The sequence below is a fragment of the Chaetura pelagica genome, unplaced genomic scaffold (assembly GCF_000747805.2).
Source record: "Chaetura pelagica isolate M959 unplaced genomic scaffold, ChaPel_1.0 scaffold107, whole genome shotgun sequence".
NCBI classification, from domain to species: Eukaryota; Metazoa; Chordata; class Aves; order Apodiformes; family Apodidae; genus Chaetura; species Chaetura pelagica.
In genome coordinates this window covers 544067-568239 of record NW_009953979.1, presented here as the reverse complement: position 1 = coordinate 568239, position 24173 = coordinate 544067, and the positions used below count along the sequence as shown (strand labels likewise).

Here is a 24173-nt window from a genome sequence, read left to right as displayed (position 1 = left end):
GAAAGAGCTGAGGAAATGACAGAGAAAAAACAAAGTGGGAAGAAACATGTTGCAGCTGAAGTGTGTGAAAAGGCTGTTCTGTGCTGCATCTAGGTTCTGTGGGAAGTCCCAAGAGCAGCTCTATGAAGCATTGGTATCCCTGCTCTTGTAGTTGCAGTGAGGGCAGTGGTGAAAACGGAATCGATATTCGAGGCTTTTAATTCTAGAGTGAACATTAGTGAAGCAGCAGGATTTTCTAGCTCTGGTCTTGGCAAGTTACCATTGTGCTGCTGAATGAATCCACGGCTAAAGCAGATGTGCTGTGACTGCGACCAAGTAAATGGGCTTTTAGTTTTAGCTGTGTTTTCCACAAGTATTCAGGGCTCTAAAATAAAACAACTGTCAGGTTAAATAAATCTCACTCAGATAATAAGCATCTGTTTGATGAAAATACCTTTCCTGAAAGAGCTGGGATTAAAATGTGGTGAGATTTGCTCAGTTGTGTTTTGATTTTATTGGGTTTTTTCCTACTTGGTATGTTTTGTTCTGCTAGAACTGGAAGGCAGAGTGGAATGCAGGGTTTAAGGTTTTCATGGACACAGTCTGTTTGGGAATGGACGCAAATGAGAAAGGCATGTTAGACCAGAGAGAGACAAAAAAAGTTAATCAGTCCATTCCCTTTTTGTTTGTAATTGAGGCTGCATGTTTTGCATGCGATACAGTTTTTACTACCTAGTGCCTTGCCCTGGGTAAGTGGTAGAGCGTGATGTGCCACTCACCTTCCCCTTCCCTGCCTGGCCAAGGGTGTGAAGGGAAGCATCACCACGTTCCCTGAAACCCATGTTTGTTTGGTCTCTTTCTCCTTCCTGCTCTGCCTCCCTGTGCAGCAGTACAGGACTGAAGTGAGTTAATGCAGTCAGGTATCTCCCTCCTTGCCTTCTTTTTAGAGGAGTGGAGCTGCCTGGGTTTTACTGAGTTGTTTTAACTGGATGAAAGTATTTACTGCATCACATTCTGCTGAGGAGCATCTGTCAGCAGAGAAATGCTTGTCAGACCATGCTCATTTTTGTGGCAAATCAGCACTGGTGTTACTTCTAGGAGTACCTGACTTTAGCACACAAAAAGTTAAGGGAAAATAACATTGGCTACAGCAATCCCAGCCTGGGCATTGTTCTAGTCCAAAAAAAACCCATTTCGAAGTAGCTTTGGAGTGGAAACCAATTCACTCTTTGTGTATAAAATGGTGTTGTGGGCACATGATGCTCACACAAACCTGTTTGCCTGGACAGACTGACACTGAATTTCCATCGCCACAGCGTCGTGCCGTGTATCTTGGGCTCAGGGAATTGAGCACAAAGGTCAATCCCTGCTGCCAGCGCCGGAGAGAAGTGGAAAGAGGGACAAAGTGCAGTGGAGCTCCAGCCCTAAGCCCCTGTCACGGGGCTTCAGGGAGGGGGAAGCACCTGTTAGTGAGGTGCAGGGTTTGACTTTATTCTCGCTGTACTGGATTTTCTGTCTTTTGGCTGCTGGGAGTGGGAATGTTTCATTCCTGAACAATTTGCCAGCGTTAAGCAGTAAAATTCCCCTGGGTAAATGGGTTCCAGTCAGTAGATGTGGCCATGGTGCTTAAGAATTAATGCTTTTACTAGAATTCAGACTTAAAGCAGCTTTGGCAGGGATTCAGCCCAGATCTGTGTTAGAGGATCCTTTCTGTCAAGATCAAGGTCACTTGACTAGAATTGAGCTTCACTGGTGTAGAGAAATCATCAGGCCAAGTAAAATTTCTCAGCAGAAAAAGGAGATCTGGGGTTTGTGAGTCAGAAAGGTGGCTTTTCACTTGTGGACGGAACTTGTTCAGAGTTTTCTGAGTGCTTTGAAACGAGACTGGTTGGTCTAGGTGCTTCCATATGTAATTAGTAGAGATGGATCAAGTATTTTGTTCATGGACAGAGGCAGAATAAATATTATGTGTTTTGTTTTTGTGGCTGACCAGCTGTACAGCCTGTAGTCTGTGAAGTAACACCTGGGTGGCACCATTCACCTGCCCAAAGAGGGTGCTTTTGCAGAAATCTTTGGGGAAAATCACGTTTGATTTGTGGAGAAGTTAATATGTGGGCCTGAAACTCTCCAAAGTGCAGCAAGGTCTCTGGTTTATCATGTGAAGAAGTGCTGAGCTGTGTGTACTAAACACCCCAAAAGCCCCTGTGTGGCCCCCACTTCATCTCCTGTCAGCTCTTTGGGAAGAGGGCTTTGAATTCCTTCCCTCTGGCATTGCTGCCGTTGGAATGTACAGTGTGGAATTGGTGCTGTGAAGGTCATTTCAATAGCATGGAGTCTACTGAACTCTGGTGGTGGTACAGATTAAGCTGTAAGGGAAGGAACTGGCTTGTTCTCAGGGTTTTCCATAACACTGGACCTTATTGCATGAACATGATTGCACTGTACCTTGGGATGCATTAATAACAGAGTTAATAACACCTGCAACATCTTTCCCTTAGGATATGCTTGCCGTAACATCTCCACCTCCACTGCCCTTCAGAGTAAGTCTAAAGCTTTTCTCTGTAACTTCATTTTCCTTCTTAAAGGCCACTGAGAATTAAGCTGATGAGATGTTTCTGGTTGTTTCCAGCCAGAACCCACGTTAGCTATGACATCAAAGGAGACGTTGCTGTCGTGCGCTTCAACACACCAAATTCCAAGGTATTGTTTTAGCTGGCTGTGCTTATCCGTGGAAATGGCAGGGTTGGCAGTCGTATGGGTGAGGCTTTGAAAATGCTGATTTGAGACTAAAAACTTCCCTAACCTGCAGCATTCCAAGCTGTGAACAAAGTGGAAATAGGAAAATGAGCACTTAGGCATTTAATGAGAAACCTGAAAATGCCTTGTGGAAGTATTTTGCATGCAGCTGAACTAGCTTGTCTCTCCCACTTGCACTGGGTCTTCCTAAGTTGGATGCAAGGTGTTTATGGAGGGTGTCCATTATTTACAAAAAACATATTAGAAACTCAGAAGATCTTTGAGGTTGCAAACCCAGTGTTAGTGAGGTTAAGGAGGAACTTATTAATAACAGATTGCTTGACCTGCTGCAGGGTTTGCTCTTGGGGTTTTTTTCTTGCTGTGTTATGGCACCGGGTGTAGTAACGTCTAGAGCAAATCTAGGCTCAATTTGAGTACCCTAGAAGTGTTACACTTGGTCTGGCTCTTGGGTGAATTTTTTGCTGCTCTAGTCCCTTTTTTTTTTTTTTTATCAAAATCAAATCTTGAAAGGCCTAGAACTGCTGCTTCTACTGGCTTAGAAAATCCATCCAGACCTGCCCTTGGCTTTGGCTTTTTGTTGTCTTTTGAGCAAGTTTTCTGAATGATACCATGGTTGAGTCCAGTACTTAATCAGAAATTAAACTCCCAACATTTGCTGGGCTCCCTATTTATGACATTATTGATGCCTTCAGGTGAACACTCTGTCCAGACAACTGAACTCTGAGTTTACTGAAGTAATGAACGAGATCTGGTCTAATGAAGCTGTCAAAAGTGCCGTCCTCATCTCGTCAAAGCCAGGCTCATTCATTGCTGGAGCAGATATCGAGTAAGTATGGGGCCATTACAAGGGACACTGCTGGAGCTGTTCTCTGAAGTCCAGCATCCAGATTTGGTGGGGCTGGGGAGGGACCTCTGAAGATCATGTAGTCTAACCATGCTGCTAGAGCAGGATCACCTACAGTAGATCACACAGGAACATGTCCAGGTGAGTTTGAAATATCTCCAGAGGAGACTCCATGGCCTCTCTGAGCACCCTGTTCCAGGGCTCTGTTACCCTCCCAATAAAGAATTTTTTCCTTATGTTTAACTTGGACCTCCTGTGCTCCAGCTTGTGCCCATTGTCCCTTGTCCTGTCATTGGACATTGCGGAAAAGAGTCTGGTCCCATCCTCCTGACACCTGCCCTGTAGATACTTATAAGCATTGATGAGATCCCCCTCAGTCTCCTCTTCTCTAGGCTGAAAAGTCTCACTTTTCTCAGCCTTTCCTTACAAGGCAGATGCTTGGAACCAGTGCTCTGGTGCGCTTTAAGCCTGAGCAGTTTAGCACTGACATCTCCCCAGAGTTGAGGCAGAGGCTGGGAGTGAAATCCCCTTGCACAGGCATTGCTCAAATGAAGTTAAGACCATGATAAAGAGGAACATGACATGTCATTAAACTCCATTTGGCTGTAATACTTGGTCATTCCTTCCTGTGTGCTGGGGTGCAGCCAAGGAAGCCCTTCCTGGCTCCAGGGTAAGCATTGTCCTTTGGTCTTATGGGATACAAGAGCAGTTAATTTACATGCAGGACTTAATTTCAGCTGGGTTTGAGAGCCTGGATGTCTGCCAGTGTGGCCCCTCAATTAGGCAGGATTTGGCACTCTGCCATGTGGAGCATCTGAGCAGCCTCCCCAGTGATTCAGTGTGGGTGATTTTTACAGGGTGTGGGTGCTCTCACCAGGACCTGGACGGCCACTAGCTCCCAGTCTAGACATTGGGCAGGACAGAATAATTGTTTAAAGACATTGAAAACCATAAAGGTCGGGGGGAAGAAGCTGAATTGTGGATAGACCCTTTAAAGCCTTCTTGCCTTTTTGGCTGGCTTTATTCAGGGGCAGAGACTCAATGTACATTGCGATGGGCAACAGGCAGTAGCTCGAGCTGGTAAGCAGAGCAGAAGGACAGGCTGTGTTTAAGAAATGTCTGCTGGTCTTGATGCTGTGAGCCTGCTGAATTGAATGGGGCTTGGAGCAACCTGGTCTAGTGGGAGAAGTCCCTACCCATGGCAGGGAAGTAGGAACTAGATGATCTTTAAGATCATTTCCAATCCAACCCATTCCAGTATTTTAATTCTGTGATTATGATTATGAATTGTGCCTGCCTAGCATATGCTGCTCACCTCTGTGAGAATAATTAGCACAGGGGAGTCTCTAATAGGCAGAGTGCAACATCAGAGCACTGGCCATCTGCTCCTCTAAAAAGTGATCTTAGGCTCTCTGCTCCGCCCTTCCTGACAAGTGCTTTTGAGGCTTCCAATGACCCTTCCTCCTCTCCCCCAAAGTCTCACAGCTGTGACACAAGGAAACGCATTCACTGCCTGCAGGCACAGCCCGGTGTCACCAGTGACTTCACCCGCTGCATTTAGTAGTCTCTGTGTTGTCTGTTAATCTAAGACCAGGGGACTAAATAGCTGTTTGCCTGTCTGTCAGTCACTGGAGCTTTGTGGGAAAAGGGGAACAAACTCCTTGAAGCACTTGCATTTTACTGCTGCTTTCTCAGTGCTTTTCCAATTCTGACCAGCCTTTCTGCCTCCCTGCAGCATGATCGACGCCTGCAAGACCTCTCAGGAAGTGACTCAGCTCTCTCAGGAAGGACAGAAGATGCTAGAAAAAATTGAGCAGTCTCCAAAGCCTATAGTTGCTGCCATCAGTGGCTCCTGCTTGGGAGGAGGGCTGGAGGTATTGAACAATTTGGGGCTAACAAGCAGCAAGTGGGAGTGGTTAGCCCTGGTTTTCTTACACTATCTACATGGTTCCTGCAGTACTGAGTGTGAGAGAGATTTGGGACCTGCCACGGGTTCCTTACATCCATTTGAATGAGTTTGTGGCACGTTAATGGCTTGGGCATGCTGCAGGGCTCTGTCATGCTCATTTTTCTGCTGCTCTTGAAAGACAGCTGATCAAATATGAATCTGTGTGGGCAGGGCTAATATTTAGATGAGAGCCTCCCAGGGAAAACTGGCTGTTTCCAGCAGGCATTGGAGCTAGATAAATGCTGCTGGCAGAGTCTAGGCTGGAAATTGCTGCTTTTCAGATGAACTGAATCTCGTATCCCGGCAACTTCTGTTCTTTTGAAGGTAGTTGTGAGAGGGATGAGTGGGGAACCTGGCCAGGTTCCACCTGGCCTGTGCACTCCACTCCATCGCTTGCCACTTGAGCTGGGTGCAGTATTTGCTTTGCAACCTCCCTTTAGCGTTTTGTAAACTGAAAGACAGTGGTAATTCCTCAAGAAAAACAGTTCTTCTAAAACAAAATCATCTTGTGGAAATAGAGTCTCTGGTTGCCTCCTGATCTCTCAAGCAGTTGCAGCTTGAGAGCTGCGCTGTGGTGACAGTTCTGGACTTGGTGATCCAATGATAAACTGATGGCTGATCTGTAAATGGGACCATTCTCACAGAGTAGTGAATGCATTTAGCCGTTGATGATCTAAATGAGATTTAAACTCAGCTTGGCTTAGTTTGGTGGTTTCATGCTCATGTCATGGCTGCTTGCTGTCATCTGCCCTGTGTGCCCTTCCCTCACTGGAAGAAGGCATCAGTGAACATAGAGGGAATTTGAGCAGTCAAGTTAGGGAATTGGGGTAGGATTGGGAGGAAGGCTGAGGCTGTGTGTAGAAGAGACCTTTGGGATGGATGCCCAGTTCTTTGTGGTCTTTCACAGGGAAACCTTTAGTTTTCTCTTTTTCTTTTTTTTAAGGTCGCCATTGCCTGTCACTACAGAGTAGCAACAAAGGACAAGAAAACAGTCTTGGGAACACCTGAAGTGTTACTGGGTCTCCTGCCAGGGGCAGGGGGTACTCAGAGGCTGCCAAAGATGGTAAGCAAGAGGAAAAACTTCACTCAGCAGCCTCTTCTGCTGCATGGCATGTTCCCATTCTGAAATCCCCTTTCTGCCCTTCCAGGTGGGACTTCCTGCTGCCTTTGATATGATGCTGACTGGAAGGAACATCCGTGCTGACAGAGCAAAGAAGATGGGTCTGGTTGACCAGCTGGTTGACCCACTAGGTCAGATGTAATGCCTCTCAGTTTCTTGATCTGCCAGTTGGTTAACCCCTCCACCTTTCTGAAATGGGTGGAAAAGCAATGGATGCAGCCAGCAGTCTAGTTGGGAGTGAAAAATATGGACTGCAAAGTCCTTACCAAGCTCTGCAGTGCAATCTCTATCCCCACTTTAGAAGCATGTATACAGGGACCTCAAAATGTCAGGCTCTTGCTGAAGCCAAGTGACTATGGAAAGGTTAGCACAGAGGGCACGCCTGCTGGCTCTCTTGCATAAGCTAATTACACAGTTAAGAACCTGCATTCCTCATTTATCATGTCAGAAGGATAGATTGCAACCCCTAATGAAAGGAGAATAGATGACTGATATCTACATTTATGCAGCCTGAAGATGTTAATCTCTGGCAAGATCTTGAGGAGAAGCCAACCCCCACAGCTTGGATGCTCAGAACTGCCAACTGTCTTTCAGCTGGATGGAGCAATTTCTTGCAAACTGCAGACTTCCAAATGCTAAGTGGGCTAGTGCCTTGCTCCTGCCATTCCTTCACTAGGGGGGCTTCTTTGGAAGGTGACTAAATGAAGGACAAACCCTGCACAACCTCCTCTGCGAGGTCTGAGCAGCTGTCGCCAGGAGTTAGCACGGAAACCGCTGTTCCCGCTGGGACTGCCACGCGGTTGCACTGGGCTGGGCTTTGTTTCCCTGGGCAGAGTGCCCTGGTGGCCCTTAGCTCTTGAAGTTGAGGAAAATAAAAGAAACAGAAAGAACATGTGCTGCTGCCTAGCCTGAGAAATGCAAGAGAAGGCCTTTGTCTGTTCTCTCTCAAGTGCCAGCATTCAGCTGGATGGGATGTCCTCACCTGTATTCTTGCTTGTAAAATGGATCATTGGTACCTAGGCTTGAGTTAAAATCGGCTGAGTAAACTCTTCCACTGTGTACCAGCTTAAATGTGAGTTGCCATTTAAGAGCCAGCAAATGTGGCTTTTTATATGAATGATTACACTGGCCTCCTTAAGGGAAGCCTGAACTTTCTGGAGAGCTGTGTGGAACTCTAGCTCAGACCACATAAGCACGTAGGTGGAACACAAAAACCAAATCATATGCAAGCATTAGAGGCTTCCTTGTTCTTTCAGCAAGCAGCCAGTGCCAGAAGGCTTTCTGCTGACTATTCTCATTTTTATTCTCAACCTCTGGGCAAAAGCAGCTTTGAATAGGGTGATGCTTTCACTGATTATAGAAAGCTTTGAAGGTGAGGGACAGCATTAATCAAGAGGCAATTTCAGGAGGTGCAATCAATTCTTCAGTCAGGAGCTCCACAGTGTTCTTTTCATCTCTTTCCTACTGTGCACAGATCTAATTCTGGTGTGCATTGCTCATACAAGAAAACAAATACAGTTGTAGACTGGTTTGGGAGGGAGGGGACTTTAAACATCATCTAGTCGCAACCCCCCTGCCTTGGGCAGGGACACCTCCCACTAGACCAGCTTGCTCCAAGTCCCATCCAACCTAGCCAGGAACACTTCCAGGGATGGGGCAGCCACAGCTGCTCTGGAAAACCTGGGCCAGTGTCTCACCGCCCTCACAGCAAAAAAATTTACTCAGATCTCATCTCAATCTCCTCTCTTGCAGCTTAAAGCTGTTCCCCCTTGTCCCATCACTCCACTTGGCCTTGTCAAAAGTCCTTCCTCAGCTTTCATGTAGCTTCATGAGGTACTGGAAAGTGCTCTAAGGTCTCCCCAGAGCCTTCTCCTCTCCAAGCTGAACGACCCCAACTCTCTCAGCCTGTCTGCAGAGCAGAGCTGCTCCAGCCCTCAGATCATCTCCCTGACCTCCTCTGGATTTGCTCTCAGAGCTCCATATCCTTCCTGTGTTGAGGGCTCCAGAACTGAGCATGTGAGTTGACAGCTTGGAGCTTTCAGGCTAGGACACTAAAAATGTTGAGAGGTAACCACAAGTAAAATAAACCCATGTATGTAGGTAAGACCACCTTGCCTGTATAGTTTTTATATCTCAGACTTAAAAATAAATAGCGCTTCTGCTGCAGTATCAAAATCCAGTGCTTCCGTGTGTCAGACTCCCAAGCTAGTGGAAAGGGGAAATTTGCACCTTGTTGCACCTCAGGTCACAAAAGCTGAATGTCTTGGACATGCTGCCTTTTAAGTCATGGGAAGAGAATTTGGAAGCCAGTAAGGTTTGAGCTCAGAAATCCCAAATGCTTATAAATTTTCATTATATTCTTTAAAATCCACTGCATATTGCTGAAATGCAGCAGCACTGGGTTAAGTTTTCTGCACTGCCTGTAAAATGAAATATGTTGTTTTGGTTGGACTGCTTTTCTCTAGACTGTCCCTGACATACGTGCCAAGGCATGAGGGAGATTTCCTAACAGTGAGCCTTCCTGATCTGGTAAAAATGTAGATGCTCTTTTATCTGCTTCTTATTGAGGGACCCTCCAGCAGGCAGGTGCTGGGGTCTACTTGAGTATATGCTTTCAGGTTTTTATCAGAAGAGAGATGAAACCTTAAAGTTGAAGACCTCAGCTCTTGGTGGAACATGAGAGTAGTGGAAGGTGAAAGAGGGGGTTTGGTTATGTTCTGTTGTTTCAGGGAGTAGTTGTCTGCTGTGGTGTTTCCGTAGCTCTGAGGCCTCAATGCAGCATCTGGGTGTGGTTGGGGCAGCTTATAGAGGTTAATGAGGTTGCCCAGCTGTAAGGATAGAGGTGTAACCTCATTAGGTTTGTTCTGCTAGTTCAGAGGCAGCCCAGGGCTCCACAGTTAGCTGCAGGCTCCGTGCAGAATGGCTAGGCCTTGCTCTTTCATTAATGACTCATTGGATTTGCCTCCAGCATCTTTACAAAGCTGCCTTTCCAGGCCTGTGCTCTAGGCTCCTGTACTGATGATTTGAGTTCTGTGCTTGCAAATTGTGCAACCCACCCTCAGAGGTTGCTGAAACTTGTTTTGTGGTGGCTTGCTTCACTGTGGGACAGGTGGGCCACAGGATGGGTGACCACCACCTGGAGCTTGCCTAGGTATTGCTGAGCATGGCATTAGCCAAAGCAAGTCAGAGATTTCGCACACCTGATCTCAGAGGTTGAGGCTTCATTGGACATCAGCTTCAGGACAGGTAATTTTCAGGGGCATGGTGTTTCAGAACTGTTGTCTGCATGTTTAATAGCAACAGTGTTGGTATAACTTGGGTTTTCAGATCTGCTGTACCAGGTAAGAAGGGAGAGGTGCAATGAGAGGGAGGGGAGGTGGAATGTTTAAGTTATGTTGAGATGCAGAGTGCCTGCAGTCACGCAAAGTAAAAAGTTGAGGAATAAAGGGCTCAAGATGTGAAAGGATGTGGTGGGACCCTCGTCCTTGGAGGTGTTCAGAGGCTGGCAGAACAGGGCCTGGGGCAGCCTGATCTAATTCCAGAGTTGGATTGAACTTTGAACTGGGCCCTGCTTTGTGCAGTGGATCAGACCAGATGGCTTCACATGTCCCCTTCCAACCAGAGCAATTCTGTGACTCTGTGAAAGTCATATTGGTGTTTGTCATACACTGCTGTCTGCTTCCACTGGGACTTGGCATTTTGACATTCCTGTGTCATGCCATGGATATTAAGTGCCTTGGGGCCTTCATATAGTTAGTTGCCTTTCCATCGCAGGTGGGGAGCAGAGTGGTAGCAGTTCAAAGGAATATCACGTTGTCTCATCCTTGCTTTTCTACATCATCATCTTTTGTTCACAGGGCCGAGTGTGAAGCCTCCAGAAGCACGGACGATTGAGTACTTGGAGGAGGTAGCAATTGGCTTTGCCAGAGGACTAGCCAACAGGACTGTGTCTGCCAAAAGATCGAAAGGGCTAGTGCAGAGTAAGTCTCCAGGCATCACAGCCAAATCCCAAGGGAGTGCAGTGAGTATAATCCAGCTTTGCTTCTCAGAGATCTGTTGATGCTCCTGCTTCATTCTATTTCCAAAACAACGTTACTTTGTGTTGTAATCATCTCTTGAGCCAGATGGGTTGGTAGAGAAAACATTGCTCTACAGATCTGATCTCCTGAGCTGTCCTAGAAGGGAGCCAGGCCTTGGGGAGAGGAGCAGCCACCTCCAGGAGACTATCTATCTTTGAAGTTGTAGTAGCAAGTTATGTCCCAGGCTTGTGTTACCAAGTGGGAAGAGGCATGTGGGTCTGATCTGTACTAATTCTACTTAGCAGCACCCTTATGTGGAGCCTAGAAATGATGACATCTCTATGGGAGTTCTGCTCCACAGAGCTCAGCCTGTCATCAGTTGTGTTAGGAGGATACTGTAGCCCTGAATGAGACTTGTCTGTGGCAGGAACCATGGGAACTCTTCTGAGTAGACCGTGCTACCTGTGGCTGAGGTTCAGATGCATGATTCTATTGCAGATGTGCAACATTCACATCTATATTCTTTAGCTGTCGGGTTAATAATTGAAAGGCTGATGGTGTGTATAGCACTTTGCTGAGACATGTTTTGTTCCCTCTTGCAGAGATAACAGACTATGCTATGGCTCTTCCATTTGTGAGGCAACAAGTCTACAAGACAGTGGAGGGCAAAGTTCAGAAGCAAACCAAAGGGCTTTACCCTGCTCCACTAAAGATCATTGAGGTAACTCCCACCACGAGGCCCAAAAGACCACGGAGACGGTGGATCTGAGGAATAATATAGGAACAGATGGAGGGAAGGTGGTTCCTTTCTCTGAGTCGAGCTGTACATCCTGATATTCACAGAAGATGAGCATGAGCTATGTGGTGTATTGGGCAAGCACACTAAAAATCAGAATAGCTTCCCGGAATATGATCACCAATTTATGTGGTTCTGGGACCAATGAAGGGAAGAACAAGAATCCCAGTCAAGAAAAGGCTTAGCTGGAATACTTTGTCCAGGAAACTTTCAGCTGCAGTTTTTTCCAAATTTCCTATAGAGTCTGAAAGAGTTGGGTTAACCTGTTGGAAGCCAGGAAAAGACCAGTTGCTGTTTTCATAGCACTAATCACACAATACTTTGAGTTAGTCGCCTGAGTTACGCAGGCATTATCTTAGTTACTCTGTCCAGTGCTGAATCTGTATTTTAAAATGACTTTTCACTGTTTGAGTTTTTAAGACATCTCTACAACCTGTGAACGCCCTGCTCTGACTCTGACAGATATTACAGGAGCACACTCCTACTCAAAACTATTCTTGAGACCACAAGGTGTATGTAAAAATGAACCTGAAAGAAAATTCCTCGCCCTTGTAGCTATTCTGTGCTAGAGACATAAAGTGATTTGTAGCTCTGCTTTGAATGGCGTGGACAGGACCCAGAGAGTCTGAAGCCTTGAATATTGAGGAGCAGTCATTGGTGAAAATAGGAGGTGCAGCTAAACAAGAGGCCTCATTAAAGATAGGACTTAACAGCAGCATATCTTTATTGTTCTTCAACTAGGTTGTAAAGACTGGTCTTGATCAGGGGCGTGATGCTGGATACCTCACAGAATCCCAGGTAAGGAGATGAGATCCCTGGTAGGCACTGGTGAGTTGGGGGTGGGGGTTGATTTTTTTCACCGTGCAAAAAGGACAGTATTTGTCACAGGCTGCTCAAAATGGCTTCTTGCTCCCTGCCCCATCTTCTGGCAGTGGGGCTGTGAAAAAAACCCTGGCTTGACCAGTGGAACTGTTAATCAGGATTCTTAATCTGTGGGAACTATTTGTGCCTTTTGTCGTTCCTGTCTGTGTTGTCCTTTGAGTAGGGAGTGACCAGACAGAGTTTGCTGATACAGGTGTCACCTAACAGGACTTTGATTTCCCTGCATGTCTGAGCACTGTTTGGTTTTTCTGATCATCCCATGGGACAGGTAACCCAGAGGAGTGGTCATAGTGCTCTCAGGCTCACCAGTGCTTCCAGGCAATTTGGTGCAAACAAATAATCTCCTTCAATAATTCACTTTCATTTTTACCAACGTTCTGTTTATTCTGTCGCCTTTTTTCACCATCATCTTTGCTCAGGGTGTTGATTCTCCATTATTCTTGTTCTGCTGTTTGCCCTGTTTTCTAGTCCAGATACTTAGTGCTGGTCATTTTTCACCTATAATTTTTGGTGCTTCTGTAAATTAGATGTGTTTTTTCAGTAGTAGTTTCTTAGCCAAAACAGGACTTTTCTCTCTCCTTATCCCTTTGGTGAACTTACCTATTTAATAACCACTCCAGTCAGCACATAGGCTAGTACTGGCCATTCAGAGGACCACAACAAACTGGAGAACTGGGCAGACAGGAACCCCCTGAAGTTCAGCAATGGGAAATGCCAGGTTCTACCCCTGAGGAGGAATAACCCCATGCACTGGTACAGGCTGCATGGAGAGAGTCCAGCAAAGGGCCATGGGGATGGTTACAGACCTGGAATATCCAGCACATGAGGAGAGGCTGGGAGATCGGGGAAAGCAAAGGCTTGGGGGGATCTTACCAGTGTGTAGGAAGCAGTAAAGAAGGTACAATGACTTTCTTCTCAGTGGTATCCTGTGGCAGAGTAAGAGGTAATGGGCACAAACTGCAATGGGAAATTCCACTTACGTATGCAAAACAACTTTTTTTACTGTAAAGGTGATGGAATGCTGAGATGGGTTGCCCAGAGAGGCTGTGGAGTCTCCCTCCACAGTGTTACTCAAAACCCAACCGGGAACAGTCCATAGCAGCCTGCTCTATTGACTGTGCTTTGAGTGGTGAGGTGGGACAAGACAACCTGCACAGGTCTCTTCCAGCCCCATCTATTTAGTAGTTCTGTGACTCTGTGAAATAAGCCTCTATTTTATTTTTTCTTTCCCTTCAATTATTTAGTTCACTGGGGCTTTGGTTAGAGATAGCACCAATAACTTTGAAAGGGAATAAAGCCATCACCTCTCGTTCTCTTTTTCCCCTTTGTAGGTCCAGCCAGTAGTGAGGCTGAACAGGTATTAGAGGAGTTAGCCCCTTGCAGAGGTGTAGGTACAAGCACGTGTGCACTCACAAACACAAACCACTTGCAGACATGGCCAGTGTGGATGACTGGTGCTGTTCCTTCTGGTTGGCTGACCAGAACTTAAGTTCACATGTGGCAATAAGAGTACATGTGCACACACACACCTACCTCTTTGGTAGCTGCCTGTAGATATTTCATCTCTTAATTTGTAGGCCACAGGGCCCTGTCTGATCAGCTGCTGGCACATGAAGCTCATGTCCTAAATGCCATCCAGTCCTGCTTGAGGTAGGTCTAGGGCTGACCCTTGTATTCCACACACACAAAGTCATTGCTTTTCTGTGCTTGTTCATCCTCAGCCATCCCTTCCTTTCTCTGCCATTGCCTCTTCTTTAATAAGCAATCTGCCCCTAATTCGTTTTTTCTCACTCAGCGCAGTTTTGCTACATCTTTACTGAAATGTGTTATTTCTGGTACCAAAGAGGTAATTCTGGCTGTGTACATTGTCACTGGTCTGGTTACCTGAGCACTGCTGGCTCTGCAAGACCTGACCCCAGGAGATCCACAGCATTTCAGTGTCATTGTCTCTGCATTTGGGTCATCTCTCACGTGTTTAACTGCTGGTGAAACAATGGAATTGTTTTGGTTGGAAGAGACCTATAAGATCCTCAAGTCCAACCATTACCCCAGCACTGCCAAGGCCACCACTAAACCATGTCCCTCAGCACCACAGCTACATGGCTTTGAAATCCCTCCAGGGATGGGGACTCCACCACTGCCCTGGGAGCTGGGCCAGGGCCTGGCAGCCCTTGCCAGGAAGAAATTGTTCCCAATATCCAATCTAAACTTCCCATGGCACAATTTGAGGCTGTTTCTGCGTCTTGTCCTATGGCTTGTTCCTTTGGAGAAGACATTGACTCCCCTGGCTCCAACCTCCTTTCAGGCAGTTGCAGAGAGTGAGAAGGTCTCCCCTCAGCCTCCTTTTCTCCAGGCTGAACACCCCCAGTTCCCTCAGCTGCTCCTCATCACACTTGTGCTCCAGACCTTATCTTACGAGGAGCAGCTGAGGGAACTGGACATCTATCCCCCGTGGTACTATCTGTAACTTTCACCAGGTTCTCACACTCCTGTCTGTCACACCCTGCAGTCTTTCTGCTGTGTTTAGTAGCTCCTTTTGTTCTTTTTTGGTGACAAGATCCTGCTCTGAGATGTAGCTGTCTGCCTCCTACCTTAACAGTGCCCTCCTGGGGCCAGTCTGTTCCAGTTATGCATTCCACCCACGTTTGGTCTGGTGCTTAATAAAAGGCTTGGGGTACTCTGTTCCTTACAGAAAAGAATGAATGTGGTTTTTTTTCCTGAGAGTAGCAGCAGAATGGAGATCTCCCCAGAACTCTCTGAAGAATAATAAACATCAGTGTCGTGTCTGTTTTAATGCCTCCCTCTTTCTACTAGGATAGGAAAGTTGCAGATTCTCTTCCAGGCTTTGTGTTCCTGATATTTTTATCAGCCCCCCAGCTCACAGGAAAGTGGTAAAAAGAAGATTCAGCCTGCTCTAAAACCACATTGGGTTGGCAGCTTTCCTTTGCTGACTTGGCTCAGCCAGTGTCAGTTTTCTGTCACATTACACTGTCTTTTGTCTCCCTGCCTGCTTTCCTGTTTCATGCTGGGGGTTATGCAGGTCTTTGGTTCTGTTGCCTGTCTGTGTTCCCCTGAAAATAGCATCAGGCTCCTGCTACTAGTGAGAATTGGCCTCTCCAGAGATTTTTCTCAAAGCCTGAGGGCAGAGCCCTTTCCCCTGGCAGCCACTGGGGCAATGGCTCCAGCTGGTACAGGGGGCAAACGGGAGAAGGGGAGCTTGTGACAGTGGAGTATTGTCCTGCCACTGGGGAAGCAAATGTGGCTTCTGTGTTGTTGTCACAGGACTCCTCAGCTGCTGGGTGGCTGAGGTAGACAGGTCATTTCACCATCACACTGGTGAACAGCCAGGAAACAGTCCTCCCAAAGCTGTGCTGGGAGGGTGGAAGGGGACTGTGACTGAGTCAGTGAAAAGGGAGGAGATGGATGTGGAAATGCCATGGCTGTTCTTCACAGAATCATTCTGGTTTAAGATTATCAAGTTCAACCACAACCTAACTCTACAGCCATTAACCCAGCTCTACCAAATGCACAGCTTTAACCATGTCCCTCAGCACCACATCTGTACATCTTCTAAACACTTCCAGGGATGGTGGTTCAATGACCTTTTTGGGCAGCCCATTCCAGTGTTTAATAATCCTTTCAGTGAAGAAGTTTTTTCTAATATCCAATCTAAGCTTCTCCTGGCACAACTTGAGCCCATTTCCTCTTGTCCTGTCACCTGTTCCCTGGCAGAACCCCTCCAGACAAGAGTGTTAGAAGTACATGCTCTTTCAGATACTTCTAAGTTGTATTGTTCATGGGAAAGGACATGGAGCAAGCGGTTTCCTACTGCTTTCTGGAAGCCGGTATGGGAGGTGCTGGTGCAAAGTGGGCTATGCTTAGGATAGAAGGTGCCTCTCTGTTCTTCCTTCTCTGACTTACAAGGGTGACTGTGCTCTCCCCTGGACACACTTCTGATGCGTGTGTGCTGGAGGTCAGACAATTGTTAAATGCCAAACTCTCTGCTTCCCTCTTCCCTTTCTTCCAGAGCTTTGGTCAACTTGCAATGACAAAGGAGTCCAAGGCCCTGATCGGACTTTACCACGGGCAGGTGCGCTGCAAGAAGAACAAGTTTGGAGCACCCCAGAGAGAGGTCAAGTAAGTGCAAGTGTAGGGTCCTGGGAAGCAGCTGGAGGACCCATGATTCTATGACCTCTGCTAAAAGGCTTTTGGGACCAAGTGGGGCCCAGAGTTGATTTGAGTTGGAAGCAACCTTAAAGACAAGCTAATTCCAACCCCCTGCCATGGACAGGGGCAGCTCCCACTAGACCAAGTTGTTCCAAGACCCATCCAACCTGGCCTTCCAACATTTCCAGGGATGGGGCAGCCAAAGCTGCTCTGGGCAACCCGAGTCAGTGTCTCACCACCCTCACAGCAAAGAATTTCTTCCTAAGATCTCATCTCAGTCTCTCCTCTTGCAGCTTGAAACCATTCCCCCTCATTCCATTACTCCCTGCCTTGTCCAAAGTCCCTCCCCAGCTTTCCTGTATCCCCTTCAGGTCCTGGAAGGCGCTCTAAGGTCTCCCTGGAGCCTTCTCTTCTCCAAGCTGAACAATCCCAACTCTCCTAGCCTGTCTCCAGAGCAGAGCTGCTCCAGCCCATCTTTGTGGCCTCCTCTGGACTCTCTCCAACAGCTCCATGTCCTCATTGTGTTGCAGGCCCAAGAGCTGGACCCAGCACTGCAGGGGGGTCTCACCAGAGCAGAGGGAGACAGTCCTCTCCCTCACTCTGCTGGTTATGCTGCTGGGGATGCAGTCCTAAAAAGCAGCATAGCAGACATTTCCTAATCTGCAGTTTGGAGATCTCACCCACAAGTGAAATCTTAATGTGTAACCTCACTGAAAATAGTGCCTGGATGGAGAGGCTCTGAGTGTGATGGCAGCAATGGACACTGAGCTATTTCTAGTTTTTAATGTGTCCCCCCCATCCCTTTCTGTGCAGGACCCTGGTGGTGCTTGGAGCAGGGCTCATGGGAGCTGGGATTGCACAGGTTTCAGTGGACAAGGGGCTGAAGACCATTCTGAAGGACACGGCTCAGCAAGGCTTGGACAGGGGACAGCAGCAGGTCTTCAAAGGGTACGTGGGTTGAAAGGAATTTGCTGAGGATGGCATGAGGCTGCCTGTAGTCAAAATACTCCTTTTCTTTCAGGCAGTCAGGAACTCCTGACACTTGTCTTCCTCTGGAGTCTTCTACCATCAGATGTCACAGAAATGCTTTCTTTTAAGGTTGCCCTATTCAGTGTGCTGGGATATTGCTATGAAATAGGCCCAGCATATTCAACCTTAGCTCCTTAGGTAGGTAGACAACCTAAGAGATTATTGCTCTAGCTTTTAGATTTAGCAGTTGCTTATAGAGCTAAAGGGGGGAGGGCTTAATCCTGGCTGCCTAGAGGCCTATGCCAGGAGAAATCCATTCTGAAAAGCTGGATTTCTTTCCCCTGTCCTCCTGGCTCAGCAATAATAGTGCTCAGCTCTGCATCCTCGGGAATGTCAGCAACTGACCTTCAAACTAATGCACAGCCTGAGTTGTGTGAGCAGGGCTCTCCTTTTTCCAGATGAAAAGAGGGATCAGTAGACAGAGTGACAATCCTGCTGGATTGGAGATGATGTTTTGGGTCCCAGCTTCAGGAGGAAGGAATGCCCTTGTTGTGCACCCCCAGCAGTCTGGGCTAGCCTGTGACAGAGCTTTCCTTCCCTAGGCTGAACAGCAAGGTGAAGAAGAAGAGTCTGACATCATTTGAGAGGGACTGCATTCTCAGCAACCTGACAGCCCAGCTGGACTACAAGGGCTTTGAGAAGGCAGATATGGTGATTGAGGCTGTGTTTGAGGACATTAACGTCAAGCACAAAGTGTTGAAGGAAGTGGAGGCCGTGAGTATCGGATCAGTCTGAGTAGCTCATGCTGGATTTGGCTGCCATGTGGTGCAGACTTGGGGTGTTTGCTGGGTTTGTCATATCTCCTTTGGTGCTTGGTGCAAGTTATTTATGTCAGAACACAGGTTAATGTCAGGAGCAGCCTTCCAATTCACCAAAGATGTTCACTGTTCAGTAAGTTCTTAGGTGAATGGAGCAGTTCTGACATGCCATGGCTCCTGGGAACCACTTGGAAAAAACTTCCATTTGTCTGAGTACAGTGATATGACAGTCGTGTTCTACTAGGGTCACAGAATTGTTTTGCTTGGTAAAACCTCTAAGGTCATCCAGTCCAACTGTTATCCACCACTACCAAGCCCAACACTAAACCACATCTCTCGGCACCACAGCTACACAGTTTGGAAATCCCTCCAGGAATGGGGACTCCACCACTGCCCTGGGCAGCCTGGGCCAGGGCCTGACAGCCCTTTCCAGGAAGAAATTGTTCCTGATACCCAATCTAAACCTCCCCTGGCACAATTTGAGAGCATTTCCTTGTCCCATCACTTGCTCCCAGGGAAAACAGACCAACTTCCCCTGGCTCCAGCCTCCTTTCAGGCAGTTGCAGAGAGCAAGAAGGTCTCCCCTCAGCCTCCTTTTCTCCAGGCTGAACACCCCCAGTTCCCTCAGCTGCTCCTCATCACACTTGTGCTCCAGACCCTTCCCCAGCTCCGTTCCCCTTCTCTGGACACGCTCCAGCCCCTCAATGTCCTTCTTATCATGAGGGGCCCAAAACTGAAAACAGGACTCAAGGAATTTGAGATGTAGATGTGGTGCTGAGGGACATGGTTTAGCACTGGACTGCTGGTTGGACTCAATGATCTCAAAGGTGTTTTCCAACCAGAACAATCCTGTGTGGTTCTCTGTGTGTGAATTTTGGTATCCAAATAACATTTTTGGTATCTCCAGAACTTAGTTCTTCACTTTCTATCTCTAGCTTGCTGCTACTATGCTTTTCTGTTCAAGAGAACACTCAGGGAAATAATGGTATGGTAAAGCAGCTGTTCTGTGCACCTTTCTGAAGTTCCTTCCTGTAGTGTCTAACTTGGTTGCAATGGCCAGAAACACTGGGGTTCTGAGACTAATACTGCAGATGTGAGGGGAGTTTAAAAGTCAGATCTGGCTGACTCAAAGTGCTGCTTTAGAATTAGTTTCTAAAGCTGTCTACCCCAGAAAAGCAGATTTTCTTTGTTTGTCAGGGTTGCCAGGTGCTGGTCCTGATCTCTCAGGGCTCTGCACATCATATTTGCAGCCCTTTGACACTTAAAAGTGGATTATAAGAAAGATGGAGACTTCAGCAGGGCCTGTAGTGATAGGACAAGGGGTGATGGTTTTAAACTGAAAGAGGAGAGATTCAGACTACGTAAAAGGAAGAAATTGTTTATGCTGAGATTGGTGAGGTACTGGATCAGGTTTCCCAGAGAGGTAGTAGATGCCTCATCCCTGGAAAAGTAAGGATCTTCATGGTAAGGTTGGACAGGATTCTGAGCAACCTGGTCTGGTTGAAGATGTCCCTGCTCACTGCAGGGGGCTTGGACTAGGTAGCCTTTAAAGGTCCCTACTCCATGATTCTACTCTGTGATTCTGTGTTGTGTCTGACTCTGGAGCCTGTGCATTTACACTGTCTCTTCCACCCCTGCCACAGGTGATCCCTGCTCACTGCATCTTTGCCAGTAACACGTCTGCCCTCCCCATCAGCCAGATTGCTGCTGCTAGCAAGAGGCCAGAGAAGGTGAGTACCCAGTGCCACGTATCTGCCCCCACTCTGCTCTGCCTGGTGCTGCCTGTTAGTGGCACACTGCCTTTGCTGTAGGTGAGTGCTGAGATCTTCTGTTTCCTCCTCGGAACAGACAGCAGCCTTAAACAAAGAGCTTGTGGTCCTTGGACAGGTAGGAAGGGGGTGAAGGTAGACTCACCTCAGGTGTGGTGTTGGTGAGAGAGGATGCAGCAGAGAGGTGAGAGCACTTCAGGAAATGTTAATGGGCATGGGGTCAGAAAAGCTGTGGAAGGACTCGAACTGAGAGAATTCCAGGCACAAATTCTTCAGTCATTTTGATAAACTGGTAGACATAGGAGTAACTTACCATGATGGGAAAATGCTTTTTCTTCTTGGAGAAGGCACTAACCTAGCAGAAGTTGATCGCTGGAAACTAAACTTGGCTTCAACTGAAGCCTCGGACAGCCATGGGATCAGCTCCTGAGGGGATGATGGGATTTTCCCTTTGGCTCCAAATGATCCATGTGAACAGGATACTAAGAGCAGTGGGCAGAAGTTTGGAGCAGAGTGCTTCTTCATGCCCTTTGGAAGTCTAAAGAGCATATAAAGTAGCTGCATCCTCGTCCCTCAGCCCAGGCAGGCACAGCTGAGTAGGAGCACTGCTTCAGGTGGAGCAGCCTGCATGCAGGGATGTGCTTGAAGCTCCTCTGAGGGCTGTGGATGTGCTGGGTTGGGAAGAGTCAGTCACATGCTGGTTTTCATTGCTGTCTGGGACTGCCAAGGGTGCTTGTGATAACCTGCTGGCCTGAGGCTGACAGATGTGACACTGCAGCATATGAAGTGGCATTGAGGGATCTGTGTGACCAGTTGGTGCCAACTCCCAAGGGCTAACCACTGGTCTAGGGTGGCCTTAACAGAAAAAGGAGGAACTGGTTTCAGCTTTTCCTAACTGGGGCTGCAGAAAATGCAGGGAAGAGCAAGCAGTTCCCCTGCAAAATAATTCCAGCTCCCTCTGAAACAAGTGGGATGCGGAGGCAGTAGCACCTTGGAGAGAAGGAGGGCCAAGAAGATGATCAGAACGCCGGAGCAGGTCTGCTCTGCAGACAGGCTGAGAGAGTTGGGGCTGTTCAGCCTGGCAAAGAGAAAGCTCTGGGAAGAACTTAGAGCACCTTCCAGGATCTGAAGGTGCTACAGGAAAGCTGGAGAGGGACTTTTGACAAGGGCAAGGAGTGATGGGATCTGGGAGAACAGTTTCAAGAGGGGAGATTGAGATGAGATCTGAGGAAGAAATTCCTTGCTGTGAGGGTGCTGAGACCCTGGCCCAGGTTGCCCAGAGCAGCTGTGGCTGCCCCATCCCTGGCAGTGTTGAAGGGCAGGTTGGATGGGGCTTGAAGCAACCTGGTCTGGTGGGAGCTGTACCTGCCCAAGGCAGGGGGGTTGGGACTGGATGATCTTTAAGGTCCCTTCCAAACCAAACCATTCTATGAGAGGGAAGCTCTGGAGCTTAGTTGGGAAGTTTTACACAAATGGAAAAGCACTGGTTCCCTAAACCCACGCAAGGCTCTCAAGCCTTCCCAGGGCAGTGCCTTGCCTCTGCTACTTGTCTTCCTGCAGAAATTCTATGGACATCTGCAAATGTTGTATAATGTGTCCCAACAACATGTGTCCCAACTGATGGAGGTTCCTGTGACCTTTGTGAGGCTCTTCCTGGTCTGCTGTCTGGCCTTAGTTGCATCAGAAATGCATACTGAGTCTTACATGTTCATAGTTGCAATAACATCCTCTTGCTGTTTAAATTGTCTGTGTAGTGGCTCTTTATGGGGAAACTAATAGGAAATCAATTAAGTAATTAGTGTTTCTTTAATTAGTTCTGCAGTCTGCAGCTCTCCTGCAAGGTGAGCAGATCTTATTGCCAAGTGTAGCTTCCAGGAGGCATGAAGGTGACATTCTGATTACAGGGTCTTGCTAAGAAAGCAAGGCACACAGCCCAGCAATCTCCACTGAAATGCAGTTCCCTGAGGAAGGCTGTCCTTGCTTCTGTAATTAATGTCTGGAAACATGCCTTCTCATCCTTAAATCCACTTCATCACCAGAACAGAAACAAAACGTTCACAAGCAGAACACGGGGACTCTGCTCAACAGCTGTCTCTGACTGCTGTTCCACTCTCCCAAGTCCAGAAAAAAACACCACCAGGCATGTGGCTCCTCTGCCAGCTCAGACGGTACCTGTGGCTCCTGCAGTGCCTGGAATTATTAGGACCAGTGGAAATTGCTTCAAGTTATGCATGGAGAGGTTTAGTTTGGATGTTAAGAAAAACTTAATTACAGAAAGTTAGGAGAAACTTCTTTACTGGAATGGGTTGCCCAGGGAAATGGTTAATTCACCATCCCTGAAAGCGTTTAAAAATCGTGTAGATAAGGTGATGAAGGCCATGGTATAGTAGTGGGCTGGTAGAGCTGGGTTAGTAGAGTTTGGTAAAAGGTTGGACTGGATCATCTTACAGGTCTTTTCCAACCTGAACGATTATATGACTCTGATTCACCTGGGAAACTGAGCTTGGCTCAGATTCCCAGTCCCGTTTTGCTGCCAGACTATTTGTTCATACAAATTTGTTAGTATAGAAAGCTGAGCAACACCCTTGGCCCTGTAAGCATTATATGTAAATCTTTGCTGAGGCAAGAGCTGTTGGGCATGTGCTACATCTTTGGGAAAGCCAAGGAGAGAAAGGAGCTGGAGGGCATTTCTGTCAGAGAGGGAGACAGGGGGTGTGTGGCTGCATCGTGTGTGATGGTGGGTCCTGCAGCCCACCCTGGTCTGCTTCCCTCTGCAGCTGGGCACTTGGCTTGCCCAGCAGAACACTCTGGGAGCCAAAGTCTTTCTTAACCCTGAGCTCTTCCTTCTGCCCAGGTGATTGGGATGCACTACTTCTCCCCTGTGGACAAAATGCAGCTGCTGGAAATCATCACCACGGACAAAACATCCCAGGACACGGCTGCTTCTGCTGTGGCTGTTGGCCTCAAACAGGGCAAGGTTGTCATCGTGGTAAAGGTGAGGGAACACTGTGCAAAATAGGAGCTGGGATAATAAATGGGGCTTGGAGCAACCTGGTCTACTGGGAGGTGTCCCTAGCTATGGCGAGGAGGTTGGAATTAAATGATCTTGCACTGAGAGGAGGCTGAAATATGGCTGTGAATACATTACTCAGAAATAAAACTGGATGTTAGAAGAAGGCAGGTGCCCAGTTGATCCCTCAAGTGTCCTTTGAAGCAGCCATTGAAGGCCAGAAGGTGCAGGAAAAGTCTGATGGGGAGGCTGTAGCAGGAAAATCTGTAGTGGCATCCAAGATGGAGCAGAGTCTGGACAGGACTCTCACCACCCCTCCTCCCTGCAAGCTGCAAGGACGGAGGGGCCTGTGAGCATAAGCTCTCCTTTTCCTCAATTTAAATCTTGTGTGAGAGAGGGGAGAAATACACATGCAAGTATAGGGGAAGTGCTGTACCAAACAGAGGGAGAAGACAGCAGAGTGAGGCAGGAGTGTAGAATAAACAGCTGTGGTCTGTAGGAAGAGGCAGCAAGCCTCAGAAAAGCCATGGGCTTCGATTGGTTTCTTAGCTGACGTCTGGTGTTGAACACACAAGCAGAGCTGGTCTCATGCTCTGTTGTGGAAGGCACCAACAATGCAGCTTCATCTGGGTGGGAGGTTCAGCCAGTAGCTCAGGTCAGTTTGATGAGTGTATTTTTGGATTGGTCTTTTCACTGGTGCCTGAGGTTGCCAGCAATGCTGAGCAGGTCTCTCCAGTGGTGCTGGGAAAACTGGCTGCTCTAAAAGTGCTCAAGGCATCTCTACGGGCTAGTGGAGATAAAGTGCTGCTGCTCCAGCCCTCATCCCCACATCAGAGCCTTCCCTGAGTGACAGTTTGCAGCTAATCTGTTGCTTCCTGACTTTATGAGCAATATCAGAGGTGAAACAACCGGTTTGTGCATGTTTCACCTGCACTGAGCACCCTTTTCCCCTGTCAGCCTCTTGGCCTTGGTGAAGCAAGAGCCTTTCTGCAGCCTGTTTAATTTCAATTAAAAAATATTTTTAATAAAACCTATTTTAAATAAAAATATTCTGGTGGGAACTTGCAGAGAGTGAGTTCATGGAATTCTGCTGAA

At 47.5% G+C, this 24173-nt stretch overlaps 1 protein-coding gene across 1 annotated transcript in view; it reads left to right on the top strand.

Moving 5' to 3' along the window:
- Positions 1-24173, top strand: part of HADHA (hydroxyacyl-CoA dehydrogenase/3-ketoacyl-CoA thiolase/enoyl-CoA hydratase (trifunctional protein), alpha subunit) — a 29352-nt gene that overhangs the window by 1112 nt on the left and 4067 nt on the right. The window contains exons 2-15 of the mRNA XM_010002207.1: positions 2478-2519; positions 2609-2679; positions 3429-3562; positions 5316-5454; positions 6472-6591; positions 6677-6779; positions 10506-10628; positions 11270-11388; positions 12205-12261; positions 16373-16482; positions 17326-17460; positions 18084-18255; positions 19943-20029; positions 22923-23063. Of these exons, the coding sequence (XP_010000509.1) occupies positions 2478-2519; positions 2609-2679; positions 3429-3562; positions 5316-5454; positions 6472-6591; positions 6677-6779; positions 10506-10628; positions 11270-11388; positions 12205-12261; positions 16373-16482; positions 17326-17460; positions 18084-18255; positions 19943-20029; positions 22923-23063 (1553 nt within the window). The remainder of the gene's footprint in view (positions 1-2477; positions 2520-2608; positions 2680-3428; positions 3563-5315; positions 5455-6471; positions 6592-6676; positions 6780-10505; positions 10629-11269; positions 11389-12204; positions 12262-16372; positions 16483-17325; positions 17461-18083; positions 18256-19942; positions 20030-22922; positions 23064-24173) is intronic.